This window comes from Marmota monax, unplaced genomic scaffold (assembly GCF_021218885.2).
Source record: "Marmota monax isolate L192 unplaced genomic scaffold, Marmota_monax_Labrador192_F-V1.1 WCK01_AAM20220418_F8-fsc00024, whole genome shotgun sequence".
Lineage (NCBI taxonomy): Eukaryota > Metazoa > Chordata > Mammalia > Rodentia > Sciuridae > Marmota > Marmota monax.
Genome location: NW_026695224.1, coordinates 33668007 through 33683122, shown reverse-complemented (window position 1 = coordinate 33683122; position 15116 = coordinate 33668007). Strand labels below are relative to the sequence as shown.

The 15116-nt window shown below is 63.5% G+C and overlaps 1 protein-coding gene across 7 annotated transcripts in view; it reads right to left on the bottom strand.

The window, feature by feature from the left end:
- Nucleotides 1-15116, bottom strand: part of Gse1 (Gse1 coiled-coil protein) — a 304272-nt gene that overhangs the window by 82908 nt on the left and 206248 nt on the right. For 2 of the 7 annotated variants that reach the window (XM_046434612.2, XM_046434615.2), the window contains exon 1: nt 3609-5044. The exons of the other annotated variants lie outside the window; for them this stretch is intronic. In XM_046434612.2, coding sequence (XP_046290568.1) covers nt 3609-3645 — 37 coding nt within the window. In that variant the 5' untranslated portion in view covers nt 3646-5044. Of the gene's footprint in view, nt 1-3608; nt 5045-15116 lie in introns of those variants that run through there. 7 annotated transcript variants of the gene reach the window in all.

Genomic DNA, 15116 nt, shown 5'->3' with positions numbered 1-15116 from the left:
GAGGCTCCAAGGGAGGCGGGGACTCTGAGGGCAGCTGCAGAGGAGAGCTCGCCAGCCCTCTCTGGGCTCAGTTTCCTCACCAGGCCTGGAGTGTCCTTCCTGGGAGTGGACAGGGACCCTAAAGGAGGCTGGGGTCACCCAGAGTTCACCGTGGGTGGGTCAGCTGACAGCGGAGCAGTCTCTCCCTCCAGGAACCAGATAAGGGGCCAGGAGGGCGCCTCCGCCAACACCAGTGGCCATCTCCTCCCTCACACGTTCAACAAATATTTATTAAGCAAGGACTCTGGAGCCTGCCGGCCGGGGGTCAGCACCCCGCTGCGCCATTGACTGCTGGTGTGACCTGGACCTCTTGGACCTCAGTTTCCTTGGCGGTCAGGGAGGACGAGAGCAGCCTGACCGCCCAGAGGTGTTCTGAAGAACAGCCAGCCCGGTGTGAGGAGTGGCAGGACCTCTTCCTTCTCTTTATTATTATTTAGTTTTTATGACTGTGATCATCAGCCTGGCACAAAGCCCAGAACGAGGGAGACACACAGACCCCACCCGTGTGGAGCCCAAAGTCTGGGGGGCTCAGAAAGGGGAGCCGGGGGTGCACATGCCTCCAGAAGGAAGCCTGGGAAGGGCCTGCCTGCTCACCCCGTAGGGCAGGCCTCTGAGCCTGGCACTCCTGACCCGGCCGCCCCCCCGCCAGCAAGGAGCATAAGAGGCAAGACACACAGGAGCCGAGGAGGCCCAGTCCAGGACTCCGTCACCAAGGAGCTCGGGACTCTCTGCAATCACTTTGTCCCAGGCCCCGACCCCAGTGCCTGGAGGACTCAGTCCCTTTCCCTTGTCCAGAAGGCGGGCCAACCTTCCCTGCGAAGGAGGAGCTGTCCTTTAGGCCTGGCCACCTTAGGTCTCCGCTGCCACCACTCTGCTTTGCCACCACAGTGTGGAAGCTGCGGAGAATGCACAGAGAGGAGTGGGCGTGGCTGGGTGCCAATAAAACTTTATTTACCCCTGGCAGGGACAGCACCCATCAACACCAACCCGAGGAGACCCAATCGCGGGTCCCGTTCTACCAATGGGAAAGCCAAGTCTTTAAGGGGAGCGTGTCACCTGCCCCGGCAGCAGCATGAAGGGCAGAGCTGGACTCCAGACCCAGCTGGACTCATGTTCTCGCTTGATGACAAGTGGCTGCCCCGGGGACGGCTGCAGGGGCAGGTTCTGGCCTCTGGTGGCTACAAATACCTCAATGGGATTTGGCTTCAGGGACAGAACTCGGGGCCCAGAGGCTCCAGAGCAGCTGGGATCCTGCTCTGGATGGGGGCTCTGCCCTCACCTCAGGCCACAGGCTGCCCATCACACCCAGACCCCGCTTCCCCACCCAGCACAGCAGGGCCCTTCCAAGCAGGCAACTGCTGAACCCTCTGGGCCTCACACTGCCCATCTGTGAAATGGGCAGATGCCAGCCCCTGCCCAGGAGGGAGTGGGACCGACAGGGGGGTCCCCAACACCAGCGCAGCGCAAGGGACGAAGTCACTGCTGTTGCCCCCCCACCACACACTCCAGGATGTGACTGTAACCCCACATTCCCTCCCACTTAACCCCCCACCCTGAATAGGACGCTGACACCATGGGCTGTCACCCAGGCAGGGCCACTCAAAACCACTAACCTCAGTCAGGGGACCTTCACCCACAGGCTGGTGCCATGCCCCCCGCCTCCCAGGGCTCGGGCTGGGTGGGGTGGGGGCTTTGCCCTGCAGCCTGGCCAGCTGTGGCTGCATCCCAGCCAGGGCTGGTTTTTCCTTGGTTGCTTTGAACCTCTAGTATGAATCCCCCTTCTTTCCGAAGCTCCCGGTGTAAACAGAAAATCGGTCACCTGATGCATATGTATGCGCCTGCAGCCGGTGGCAGGTGAAGTGGGTGTAGATTACAAACACCTGCGCCTCCAAGCGCCCTGTACCTAGGAGACTCATCCCTGCCACGAGGCTGCCCTGAGGTCTCGACGCTGGAGATAAAGAGCCAAGGGCTCTCCCTGCTGTCCCTGGTCACACCCAGGGAGGCCAAGGTACAGGCAGGCACAGCAGGGGCATACTGCTGCATCCGGCCTGGCCCTGAGCTCTCACCCGCCACACAGATGCTGTGGGGGGTGGCCTCTCAGGTGCCGGAGGGCTCAGTCCTTGTGCAGAACGCAGCCCTTTAGGAAGTTGGGGATTCCCGTTCTAATTCTGGCTGGAGCTGTGAAGGGAAGTGTGGAGAGGGGGAAAGCCACACTTGAGGTTGCTGATTTGCATTTCAGGCTGTGGAGGGGGAAAAGAGACCAAGAATGAAATGGAGACCCTGAGAAACCCCATGAAAATGGTGCAGACACCGGCAGGAGACACAGACCTGGCCGGTTCCCGGCAAGGGCTGCAAACTCCAGCAGCCACAGACCCAGGAAGAGCAGCGCAGAGGGCCTGCAGCCCTTCCTCCTCGGCTATTTTCTGTCGGCTGGGATCTCCCATGACCCTTCACCCTGCTGCTAACTCGGTGACCACGTTTTCCCTGAATCAGGGCGGCCAGGGCTGGCTCCACAGGACCTGGGTGCTGCCCAGGCCCTTCCTGCCCCCTGCACCTCCTTGCAGGGGGCTGGGGTGAGCCTGGCAAAAGTGACAGGAGCCTCTAATACAAGGGGAAGACACAAAACCCAACCCCCTGCCACGTGCGCATTTCCCCAGCAAAACAATTCAGAAATAAACCTTCAGGGCAGCCACCCTGCAGAACGAGAAAGGCCAGGAACTTCCTCTCCTCCCTCTGCACCCCATGGGCACCCCAACTACACAGAACTGTGCGGCAAAGCTCAAAGGAAGGGAGGAAAATAAAAACAGCTCATTCCTAGAACAAGCGGCCACACGCACAGCCTTCACGACCTACGGTCACGTGGCCCCACCTGGGGCGCCCGGGATCACTCCCGACCCCGGGGGCCCAGGGGCACTGGAGGGGAGGAGGGGGGCAGGGTTCGGCTCCCACCTCCCTCCCAGGGGCCCTTGGCTCGCGCCCTTGAACTACACGCAAGTATTCTTAAGGTCTCGAGGTCCAAACAAGGCAAACTCAGGAGGGGCTCCCCAGACCTGCCGCGGCCGCCCCCTCGCCTCCCCTCCGGGCTGAAAGCGCGACTGGCCCGAAACAGAAAGTTACAGGGCGGCTGCTGTCAGCGCAGGAAGGTGGAGGAAACAGGAAGCGGTGCCCTCCCGAGCTCCGGCCCCCTCCTCCGGCCTCGGAAGAACAAAACCTTCCAGGGAATCCCGGCAGGAGGGGGCGAGGGCGGCCGGGCGTCGCGGGGGCGCGCCGGGCCGCGGCGGGGAGGAAGGGAGCCCGGGACCCGGGCGCCACCCGGCCGCCGCGGCCCGCGGGAAAGTAACTTCACACCGGGCGCCCGACTCGCCCCGGGAGGCGCAGAGCCCGGCCCCCGCGCCGCGCCGCCGGCTCCGGGCAGACAAAAGAGCGAGACGCGCACCGGCGGGCGGCGGGCCGGCCGGGCTACCGCGCGCCCCGCGCACCCCGCGCACCTGGCCGCGCGCGCCCACCCGCAGCCCCGACCCCGGCCCGGGCGGCGAGGGAGGGCACGGGGAGGCGCACAGCTCGCTTACCTGGTAAGTAATACAGAGGCGGCTTCAATCCAAACATGATTCAGATTAGAATTCCATAGTGGCCAGAGAGGGACGAAGAAGGAAATGAAAAATATTAAAACCCAGCAATGAAACAAAAAGCACCGTCCAAGCCACGGCGCTCAAAAATGTCCAAAACAATAAAATAAAGGCAAGAAAAGCGATCCCGAGAGCGGCTGGAAAAAAAAAAATATCAGCCCCCCCTAAGATGATCAAAAGGCGCTCTCTCCGGCCAGCCCCGGGCAGTTTCGGCCACCTTGGCCCTGGCAGATCCACAATGAGGTAATTGACGACCAAGGACGGGCCAAGCCTCCACGGCTGCCCGGTGTCTTCGCCGCGTGTGTATTTTCTGCCTTTTGGACTTGAGATGCAAATAAAAAAAGGAGGGGGGAGCTGGTGGAGGGAAGCGGAGGGAGAGCAAAGAGGAGCGAGAGAAAAATAAAGGGGGGAGGTGAGGGTGATGAAATTGGGGGGTTAAGATCTTCAGGGATTACTCATTTGAAAGAAAAAGAGGAGAGAGGGAAGGGAGAAAAAAAAAGCAGCCCCCAAGACGTGCGAGTAGCAATCTCTCCTCCATTCAGCCATTTGAATGTCAAGGGCGAGGGTCAAGAGACCTGTTTCCAACAGGGTTTCTCGTTCAGAACCAGAAGGGAAAAGGAAGGGGGGCGGCGGGAGGGGGTATCTCTTGTTGCCAAGGAGAAATCGGCTTTGTTTTCGTTTCCCCTTAGCTACTGGGTGAGGAGGGGGGTGGGGGAGAGGAGGAGGGGGCGCGCGGGAGAGGGGAGAGGAGAAAATTAATACCCAAACAGCCAAGAAGTACCGAGGGGGCGATTTCGCCTCGTAAATAAAAGAGGCAGCGATGGCAAACAAGTCTCGGGCAGGGGAGGCAGGCCGAGGGCCGCTCCCCTCCCCCTCGCCAGCGCCGCCACCCCCCTTGGGTTATCTCCTGGCCCGGCGTCCCACCACTGACTCAGACGGAGGGGGTGGGGAAGGAGGAGAAAGAACTCGCGGGGGCTCGAGCCCGGGCAGGAGGAGCAGGAGGAGAGCGGGGAGGCGAGAGCGCACGGCGGTGGAGAGCCCCTCGATCAATTTTCATGCAAGAATCATTATCGGTAAATTGGAAAGCTGGCTGCCTGACAGCAGATTTGTCTCCCCTAATGAAAGAGAGAGGGTAGGGGCGCAGCGGCGGGCGGCTGCAGGCGGCGGCGGCGGCGGCGGCGGCGGCTCCTTCCGTCTCTACGCGGCATCTTCCAGGAGCTCCATGCTTCGCAGGGCGATAATAATAGTTTCACTTGCGATCTCCCCTCCGCGCGGCCAAGAAGCCGGGCCGCAGGTCCATGCGGACAGGATCGGGGCACCGAGAGCCCGGGGCGTGCTGCGCCGGCGGCAGGGTGCTCCCCTCTGCCCCAAAGCGGGGCCGTTTGCAAACAGTGGGCGGCTGCGGGCGCCGCTGGTCCCCCCCCCTCCGGCTGCCCAACTCCGCGCTCTGGCTGCCCGCCCGCCCGCCCTCCCCACCCACGTCTGACAGCTGCGGGAGCCGGGAGTTCACCCTCCGCCCGCACCCGGAGGAGGATCCCCAATCCGCCCCGGGGGCTGCGGGCAGCCTTTTGTGAAGCCCACGGCGAGCTGCGGAAACGCACTCGCCGCTGCCCTGGTGAGCTCCCAGGGCGGGCAGTTGGTTTCCCTCCTCTCACCCCCCCACCCCAACAAAAATCCCTGTTGCAAGTGTAATCAAATGCTTGATACCATCTCCCACACTCTCGCTGCACTGGTGCATTATCAGATCCGGGAAGGCATGCTTCCAGGCAAATAGACCTAATAAATGCTATTACCGGGATTCTGCAAGCCCCGGCTGCACCATAGTAACGAGAGCCCCGGCTAATTTGGTTTAAGAAAACGATCAACTGCACAGAGCGTGTGTGAGTGTGCAGCCTGTATCTCTCCTCCCCACGCCGCCTCTCTTTCACACCAGCTCAAGAAGGCCCCATGTGATAATTCCCCAAATCGAAGGGGAAAAAACCCTGCCGCCAAACCACATCCTGTGCGCTCATTGTCCAGCCCAGCGATTTTAAAGAGACAGGATCCATTTACCCACGCCCCTCCTTCCTCCAAACGCACACTGCAAAGCTGCTTCTCAGATGTGACAATTTATTTTCAAGCCCTTTTACCTCCTGAAGGGCCCCTCGGTGGCACAACCAGCCGGAATTACGCCTTGGTGACACTATGAGGTCACCTTTTGACCCCAGATACAATCATAGTTTGAGGAACAGGCTTGAGCCCGCAGGTACGCGTAGCCGGACACCTCGGTCACGCTAGGCTTGGGTTCCTGCCAACGCTCTCCAACCCCTGTGTAAATCAGGGGTCCCCAGCGGCAGCCCCCCCCCCCGTCCCTGATAAACGCGGTGGCTTCAGATGACAGCTGAACTCCAGGAATACGATACCCCAGAGGAAAGCTCTGGAGGGCAAATTAGAGGAGATGGGAGGACCCGGGGTGCCTTCTGAGCCCTCCGTGCCACTCACCAACCCCCCGCCAGGAAAATCTTAAGATGGGCTGGGCGGAGCGCTCCAAGCGCGGGGCGGGTGGCGCTCCTCCCCGCGCCGCCAACTGCTGGGGCGCAGCTCGCAGGCGGTGCCTTCCCCCAGGGCCCGGCCGCCGGGGGTGCGAGCAGTACTGGCCCCCGCTGCGCCCCGCCTGGCGCCCCCTCCGCGGACGGCCGTGCTCGCGGCCCAGGGAGGGCGCCAGGCTGCGGACCCGGAGGAAACTGGCCGCCCGCGCCGCCGCCGGCATCTAGCCGCTCCGCCCCGCGCTGACCCCAGAGGTCGCGCCAGGCCCTCGGCGGCGGCCCTTTGTTTCCGGGGCTGCGGGCGGCGCGCTCCCCGCGCCTCCCGTGGCCCTCGCCGCGACCTTGCATCCGCCAGCCCGAACGAGGCCTGGGCCCAGAGCCGCTCCCGCCCCTCCCGGCCCTCTTCGGGCTCCCACCCGCTTATCACCCACTTATCACCCTCGTGCTGCACAATCTGCGCCCCTCTGGGAGTGGGGGGTTCCAGGATGGCAGCAGACGGCCGGGAGGCCGCCCCCACACCTCACCCTTACCAGCTTGGGAAATCTCGATACTACTTGGGGGGGGGGGGATAAACTATTTTTAAAAGACCCTAAACTATCAGTTTCTGTTGTCATTCTTTTATTGGTTTTTAATTCTCCGGGATTACACGAACAACAGTAGTAATTAATACCAAACCTTCCTCTACTGTATATGTTAATGGCAGGAGCCATAAAAATTAATTTGCAAACATGTCATTACACAATAGCTGCACAGGCAATAAACCTGTAATTATGGGCCAATCATAGGCAGGGTGCAGAGGGAGGGACGCTCCCCCAATCTGCCAGCGCCCCCCTTCCCCTGCTAAAGTGGGGAAGAGATCCAGAGAGAAGCTTCCAAGCGGGAGCCACCTGTGGAGAAGGCACCCAGCCCCTGAGGGTGGGGAAGGCGCTCTCTTCTGGACTTCCCACTGGCCTGGCCTCTGTGCAGGACAGCCACCAGGGCCCTGAAGACTAAAACCAGGAGGCCAGGCCAGACAAGCCTGGGCGAGGTCCAGTGTGCCTGGCTCCTGGGTGCCAAGTACCAGGAAGCAGCCCAGAGAAGAGGCCCAGGAGCTGGCGGCCTCCCGCAGCCTATGGGGCTTCCTGTCAAAGGCACACACTCCCCCAATAAGTAGCTGAGTGCCTGCATCGAATTATCTTAAAATGCTCAGGCCAAACCCTAATTGCTTGGAGCCCCACCCTCGGGAAGAGGCAGCCCAAGATTCTAGTGATGGCTAAGCTCTTTTTGCCCTGAGTTGCCATCTCAAAGTAGGCTAGTGACATTTCCTGGTGATGGGGACCTTGGAGGAGAGGAAAATATGAGATTATGAGATGCACTATGGGAGGGGGCGGCACCCCGGGTCGTGACCTGATGCCAAACAGCTGAAAAATAGGAGGCACCCCGGCAGGCCCGGCGGCAGCTTCCCGGCCGCACACGGATGAATGGCTCGGTTGTTTGCCTAATGTGGCTGAACGCGGAGCTGGATGGAGTTCCCCTTCCCACTGGCCCTTGTGGCTTGGCTGTGGTTTTTGGAACCCATCACTGCAGCCATTCATTCCCAGGGGGAGCCAGCCCTTCTCTGGGGGTGCGATGACCTGGCTGGGGATGGGAGCCGCAGCCGGGCTGGGCCACACCTGAACCAGCTAGCTGCCTGGTGTCCAGGGAGGCAGCGTCCTCCAGACTTCACGGGTGTGGCCGTGCCCTGTCCGTCCGTCTGTCCAGGTCTCCTCTGGGGAGGGGTCAGGCATTTATGGAGTAGAGACAGCAAGGCCCGCTGGGCCTCCCAGAACGCAGCCTCCGATTGATTGGCCCTTCTTGAAGGCTGGGGACACTGCAGGGCAAACTCTCCCCCCACCTCCCTGGGAGACCCCTGCCCGCATGGCAGGAAGTCAAGGAAGAGTGGGCCCCACCTCCCAGGGCCGCATTTTGGGGGGCAAAGCAAAGGCCTCATTTCTCAGTGGGGACAGAGCTGGAGGCTGGGCTGCCTGCTAGCAGGGCCCCTCCCCACCCCCACCATTGCACCTTCAAAATGGAGGGGCCCAGACTCCCTCTAGCGGGGCTGCCTTTGCCTCAGCACAGAGCAGCACAGACAGCGTCAGAGTCAGCAGAACACAGCAAAAATAGCCTCCCAGCGCATGCCAGGGAGGCCGCGGCTGCCAGCTGCACCCAGCCCGCTCAGGCGGCCCCAGGCCCGGCGGCCACCTCATCTTCTGGAGAAGGTGCAAGGGAGCTGCTCCCCACGGATTCCAGGAAAGGGGGACAGCATGGCTGGCTGGGCAGGCCCTGCAGGGGCTGGCGGCCTGCCTCCTTTAGGAGGGGAAGGACAGCGGCTCTTCTGGTGCTGTTGGTGCGGCCTGCTGTTCTGAGCTCTTCCTATGATAACACACTGGATCCTCACCACAGTCCTGTTCAAGGTCACCCTGAGGAGTTCCAGTTTCCAGATGAGGCACAGAGAAGTCGGGCGCCCTGCCAGAGGACACACAGCCAATAGGTGGCAGAGTCTGAGCCCCAGCTGGCTCTAAATCCTGTGTTCCTGACCATGAGGGTTGGAGTCAGACAGACTAGACCCCGTCTCCAGCTGGGACCCCCCAACTCGGGCAGTGACATCAATGTTTTCAGCCTCAGTTTCTCCAACTGGAAATGGGGTGATTCACTCCTGCCTTCCAGAAGATGGGTGGAGCAACAGCAGCCCTGGGGCTGAGGTGACCAGCAGGCTCTGTGCCTTCCTGTGGGTGTGGTCTCTGCTGGGACTTGCCCACCCCCAGGACACACACACCACTTGACTATCACCAAGTGTTGTCCCCAGGACAGGAAGCCCAGAGGAGTGAGGTTGGCCCAGGGGTATGCTGGGGACCCACATGCCCGGTTCCTCCCTGGGCAGGCTCTGGTCCTTAGGTCGTGGGCGTGCTGTGTCCAAAACAAGCCAGGTCCAAGGTCACCTCCCTGTGACATTCCACAGGCCCAGGTGCTGCTGCCACCTGTGAGCAACATCACCCTCAGGGGCTCCAGCCTCTGCCTGGTCTGGGGTCTGCTGGTGCCTGGGGTCTGGGCTGCTCCCTGCCCAGGCCCTGGGGTGGCCCCAAACCCAGTGACCAGTGTCCTTATCTAAAAAGGAGAAGAGGAAAGAGGACAGGGGTAAAGGCCATGGGAGGCCAGAGGCAGGGACAGAGCCACTGGCCATAAGCTGAGGAGCCCCTGAGCCACCAGGCGCTGGGGCAGGAAGGGGCCTCCCTGGGCCCCCCAGAGCAGTGTGGCCCTGTGACACTGGGCTCAGGACTCCCATCCTCCTGGGCCCTCAGAATGAATTCTGCTACCCAGCTTGTAGCAGCGCGTCACAGCGGCTACAGGGCACTCACGCGTGCTGTCACCTCTGTACCAGTGGAATGCGGGGTCCTGCACCCTGGGCGCCACCTAGGCCAGCTGTGCTTCAGCGCTGCTTGGCCTGAATGAGGCTGCAGCGTCCAGAGGCCCTGGGCAGGGTGGCCCGGGCAGGGTGGCCCCAGAAGGGAAGCAAGACCTCGCGGGGAAGAGGACCTCGCGGGTGACGTGCCCACCCTCCAGCCTCACCCTCTGCTGACACCCACGTGCAGGCTGGGGTGACGTCAGTGTGGCCACTGCCCAGGGGCTGCCCAGCCGCCTTCCTGAGGCTCAGCCTGTGAGGGGCGACTCTGAGGCCTGCCCTGTCCCGTGGCCCCCAAGGCCTGGGGGTCAGTGGCAACACGAGTCCCTGGGGACTGGCCTTTCTCCAAACACGTTGCCCTCAGCCCAGCCTCCCATGCAGCTGCCTGGGGCCAGAGGGCCGAGTTCTGGGCAAGAGAACTTAACGCAGTACTGACCAGCCACGTGCAGGCCTGGCCCAGGCCCCGGCATGATCCCCCACGTGCCATCTGGTCTGCGCGGCGGAGTCTGTCCAGGATGACCTCCAGCCCCTGCGTCAAGACAGAGCACCTCCAGCACCTGGGCCACCTGGCCTCACCCGCCGTGGGCACCTGCTGCAGTGACGCACGGTCACCTGGGACTCAGGGACATGGGCCGTGGGGCTCCTCCTGTGCTGGGGCTCGTCCCCAGGACCCCTGTGGGCTCAGACGTGTCCCCGTGGAGGGCGGAGGACAGGGAGGCCTGTGGGGAAGAGGGGGCAGGATGTGGCCGGACTGCCCGGCCTGGTTGGCCGTGGCCTGTCCTCTCTGAAGATGGCCAGGACACCCTTGCCATGTCAGCCTCTGGGCCAGGTGACCCTGTGCCCTGCAGGACCCTGGGCAGCACACGTGGCCCCACCCACCCGTGCTCAAAGGACACCCTCATTGTGGCCACCACTGGAGCCTGGGCTGGGGTGGTGACAAGAGGCAGACCAGGAGCTGAGTGGCTGGGTCCCTGCTTCCCTGCTTTCAGCCTCCACAGCAAACTCTCTGGGACACCGGCTGCAATCACAGTCCTGACCCCATGTCCCAGAGCCGGTCTCTGGGGTGTTCCAGGGGTGGACTACCCCAGGACCATGTCCACCTCAGCCATCAACTGGAGGCAGGACAGTACTGGGGCTGAGGCACAGGAGAGGACGCCGGTCCCACTGCGGTCTGCCTCTATCCCAAGGCAGCGAGGCTCTGGCCTGCTCTGGCCTGCTCTGGCCTTCTGTCTCCTCCTCTGCAGGACACTTGGGCCGAGTGATCCCGCAGGCTCCCAGCCCGTGAGCCCATGATTAATAAAACTCAGACGCACCATCTGCTCGCTCTGACATTTAGGAAACCGAAGGATTTCCACGGGAAAGCTGCCCCGAGCACTCAGCCCTCCTTCCCTGCAGAGCCAGTGCGCGTCACACCCTCCCCGTGCCCGCACTGGCGCCCGGAGCCCCCTGCTCCCGCCCCATGTCGGAATCTGGGCCATGAGGGCAGGGGCTGCCCTGCAAAGCCGGAGCCCCGGGCCCGCCCCACGCCCACCCGAGCTGTGCCAGGCTTCCTGACACCTGGTGCCAACCTGGGTTGCCCCCTCTCGGCTCCTCCCAGGGCCCCCTGTGCAGCAGGGACAGGACCCCGTCAGGAGGGTCAGACCAGGGGCGCAGGCCGACAACGGCAGGCAGGGACGCAGAGTGCGCTGACCAGCTGTGTGGGGCCTGTGCTCCAGCTCACCCACACGGTCCCCAGGAGCCTGGCCTCCCACTGGCCCTTCGCTGTCCAGGTGCCCTCGGGTCCAGCACAACAAACAAAGAAAGGGGCTCTCAGGCCAGCCCCACCCCCCCAGCTCCGGGAAGAGCCTCTGCGCTGTGCATGTGGCCTGCACACCTGGGGGACAGGCCCTGCCAGGTCAGGCGAGGCCACCCCATCCCTGCCCCAAGCCCAGTCCTCACTCTGCCTGAGAGCTAGCGGGACAGGGAGACCAGAGGCCGTGCAGCAGCCTGGGGCAGCTGGTGACCACGGGGCCCACTCTGCAGCCTCCTCCAGGGTCTGGTTCTGCCTCTGCAGGGTCCAGCAGGGGGGACTGGCCTCTAGCAGAGCCCAGCCCACGCCCAGCACTCCAGGGCGGCTTCGCTTGCTGGGCGGCCCTGTCCGGTGGGTGCTCCCGCTCTGGCCCTTCACCCCCACCCCGTGCCCAGCCGTCTCGGGCTCCCCTCTGCTGCTGCTGCCCTGGCCACTCTGGACACAGTGCCTGCTGCCCCCCCACCCCTCTCCTCTGGGCTCTGTCCCCTGCCCCTACCCCGACACAGCGCCCTGCTTGGAGAGGGGGCTTTGCTCATAACAGCCCCCGGCATCAACCCAAAAGCTAGAAAAGCACAGACCCAGCCTGGAAAAGCACCTAGGGCTGCGCCGACTGAGTGAGCAGGCTGGAGGGACAGGGACAGGGCGCCCAGAGCTCACCCAGCAGGGGACGCGTCTGCCTGTAGATCCTGGGACACTTGAGCTTCTGCTTTAACGGCCTGGGAGGTCCAGGGGACAGAGGCACAGCCTTGGGCATGAGGTGGGCCCTAGGAGACCCTCCCTCAGGGAGCCCACTCCAAAGAAGAGCCTGCCCAGCTCTGAGTGGGGGTGCGGCCATCAGCCCTGGGCTGCGCAGGTGGCTTCAAAGCAGCCTTGTTGCCGGGCGCCTGCCAGGGCAAACCCAAGTCCTCCTGAAGAAGAGCCTGGGCCTGGCCTTGACTCACACCTGCGAAAAGTCCCTGCACACTGACCAGCACCGGGTCAGAAAGAGCCGGGATACAAGTCACCAGGGGTCTCGCTCCCTGATCCGGAATCAGCCGCGACAACAGCAGACAGAAGCAGGTCCAGGAGCCTCCAGGTGGCCCTGGGAGGCAGGTGAGGGGCTCTGCCCGCGGCCAGCAGAGGGAGGGCACCGTTAGGGCGGAGGAGATCCCAGGAGGAGCAGCACCGCCCGCCGTCCACCAGGCAGACGCCCACAGGACAGGGGCTCTGCCTCCTTCCAGGCCTGACCCCAGAGCCCTGCCCTGCCTGCAGGACCTCAGCAGGACCTGCAGGCAAACTCAGGAAAGACCAGTGGCTGGGCGAGGGGAGGCCAGTGCCCCCGTGTCCCTCCTCCGTGACCCTCCTCTGTGTAAAGGCCAGCGCTAATGAAAAGCCAGCGGCCTCCTCGGCGGAGCGCAGCCCGGGGGTGTGATGGCCGCGCAGAGCTCGTCCTCCAGGCCAGACAAGCCCCCCCGCCACTGTGATTGCAGCTCTGGGTCCTTGTGAGGCCCGTGGCCGGCTCCCAGAGCCTCTGCCAGGGATTCTTTCTGCGGGGGCAATGTTGGTGGCTGCAATTAGCTGAGCGGGCATCTTTGTCCCCGCCAAAGCACTCGATTGCAGGTGTAATTAGGCTCCCTCACCCCTGAAATCCGCAGAGAGCGCCCGCCTTGACTAACTGCACCCACAATTAAGTGCTTATGGGCTTGTGGCTGCGGCGGCAAAGCATGCACGTGGCTAATAGCTGGACGCAGAGCAGGTTTTCAGAAGCAGCCACCGTGCTGCAGACCCCCGCTCTCCGCGTGTGTTGTTCAAACGCTCTGTCCAGCTGGGAAGGACGGGAAAGACAAACACGCCAATTAGCCGGGTCCACACACAAATAAACGGCACAGCTCCTTAATTAAGCCACTTGCAGGAGTGGGAAGGACCCCAGGAAGACGGGAAGGACACAGTTGCCCCTGCAGGGCCAGAGCCGGGCAGGCCCCAGGCCTGGAGGAGCTCCCACGGTGGACGCCATGCTGGCCGGAACGGAATGGCGGAGCTGGGGGCTGCTGGCCCCTCCAAGGGCCACGGAGAGCAGGGGTGAAGTCCCAGAAGCCCCCCAGGGCAGGAGGGAGGCAGGGGGTGGGGCTAGGAGGACGGCAGGTGGCCTAACACCTGTGAGGGAGGCCCACAGCAAGGGACCTCCTGCCTGGTGCTTTCCCAGAGCGGCTCCCCCCCTGACCTGCTTCTGCCTCCCCCTCGGCCTCCCCAGGGCCTCAGAGGGTGGCAAAGTCCAAAACCAAGCCCCCTGGCTGCCTCCAAGGCTGGCTCAAGACACCTCCCGCTGAGCCCAGGCCTGGGGCCAGCTCCCTGGCAGCTTCTGGAAGGAAGGAAGGACCCACAGGGAGATCAGGACGGCCCAGGCTGGGAGGGGACAGCTGCTGGGGACGCGGGTGGCTTGGTCACCAACACGGGCGCATGCCCTGCTGGCTGCACTGCTTCCCCAGGAAGACCCAGGGGACAGCAGGCCTAGGTGGACAAGGGGAGAAACGTCCCTCCCCGCCCCAGCCAGCCACCAGGAGCTCTCACGGTGCTGGCCAGGATGAAGGGTGAGGCAAAGGCAGAAAATTAAAAGCCCCTGGCTATGGCTGGTCAGCCATGGGTCTGAATGGCCAGCCTCTGTCCTCTGGTCCCCTCTGTGCCAGGTATCCTGGTGGCAGGCTGCTCTGCTGGTGCGGAATCTGCCCAGGGAGGACGGGCTCTGAGGTCGCTGTGAGGCGTGGCTCTGGGGGCTCCCAGCCTCCTGCTGCCTGCTGCCTACCCGAACGTCACACCTTGAGAGTCCCATGGCCCTGCACACCACTCTCACCCGAGACCCTCACTGTGGGTTGGCAGCACTGTGTCCCTGAGCTTAACGGATGTTTTCTGTCACCTGTTGTCCCCTCACCATGCCGCGTGGGCCTTGCTGAAGTGACGGAATAAGGGAGGAGCTGTGTGACCTGGGCTGGGGCTGAAGCCGTCCAGGGCACGGCCCGTGGGGGGCCGGCATGTCACCTGGCTGGGCATGGGGCCCGTCCAGCTGCTCTAGGGCTTTGGAAGCTTCCAGGGAGTGGAAGGGTCCTCCACCCAGGGTGTCCGCTCCCGGGCAGCTGGCCTGGGTGGCCGAGCCCTGGGCCTCCTTTAGCTCTGCCTCCGAGTCTTCAGAGCCTGGCTTGGTGCCAGCACTCCCGGGGCTCCCAGGAGTGCGGCCGGCTCCTCTGTCCACCCTCTTGCCACCACCTGCCCACAAGTGCCTGTGAGGAGCCGGGGGGCTCCTCTCACCTGGCCACTCCTGCTCTTCAGTGTCCAGGGGACAGAGGAGGTGGCCACGCAGGAGTGGGCACCGTGTGCTGGCCGCCCGCCATGCTGCCACGACAGGGCGTCTGAATCTCACCGAGCTGTTGCGCTTCCCCGTCTCGGCTTGGCTGGGCCTGACCGCCCACTCTGGCTCTTCCCACGGGCTGCAGGCCAGGGGCGCTCTGACCACACCGGGCCCCCTCCTCAGGGAGCACCTGGCCCCACCACAGGGCAACTGCCCTTGCTGCCCAGAGGCCAATCTTGTGCCTCCAGGATGTCCCTTGGGATCAGTGGTCTGCCTGGTCAGTGCCCAGTCCCTCCACGGTGCGGCCGCCACCCCAGTCACCCCGACATGTCCTTGGAGAGGCCAAGGCCCCTCCTTGCCCTTCAACACAGCCCTGCAGGGTGGCATGTAGGATGGCCAG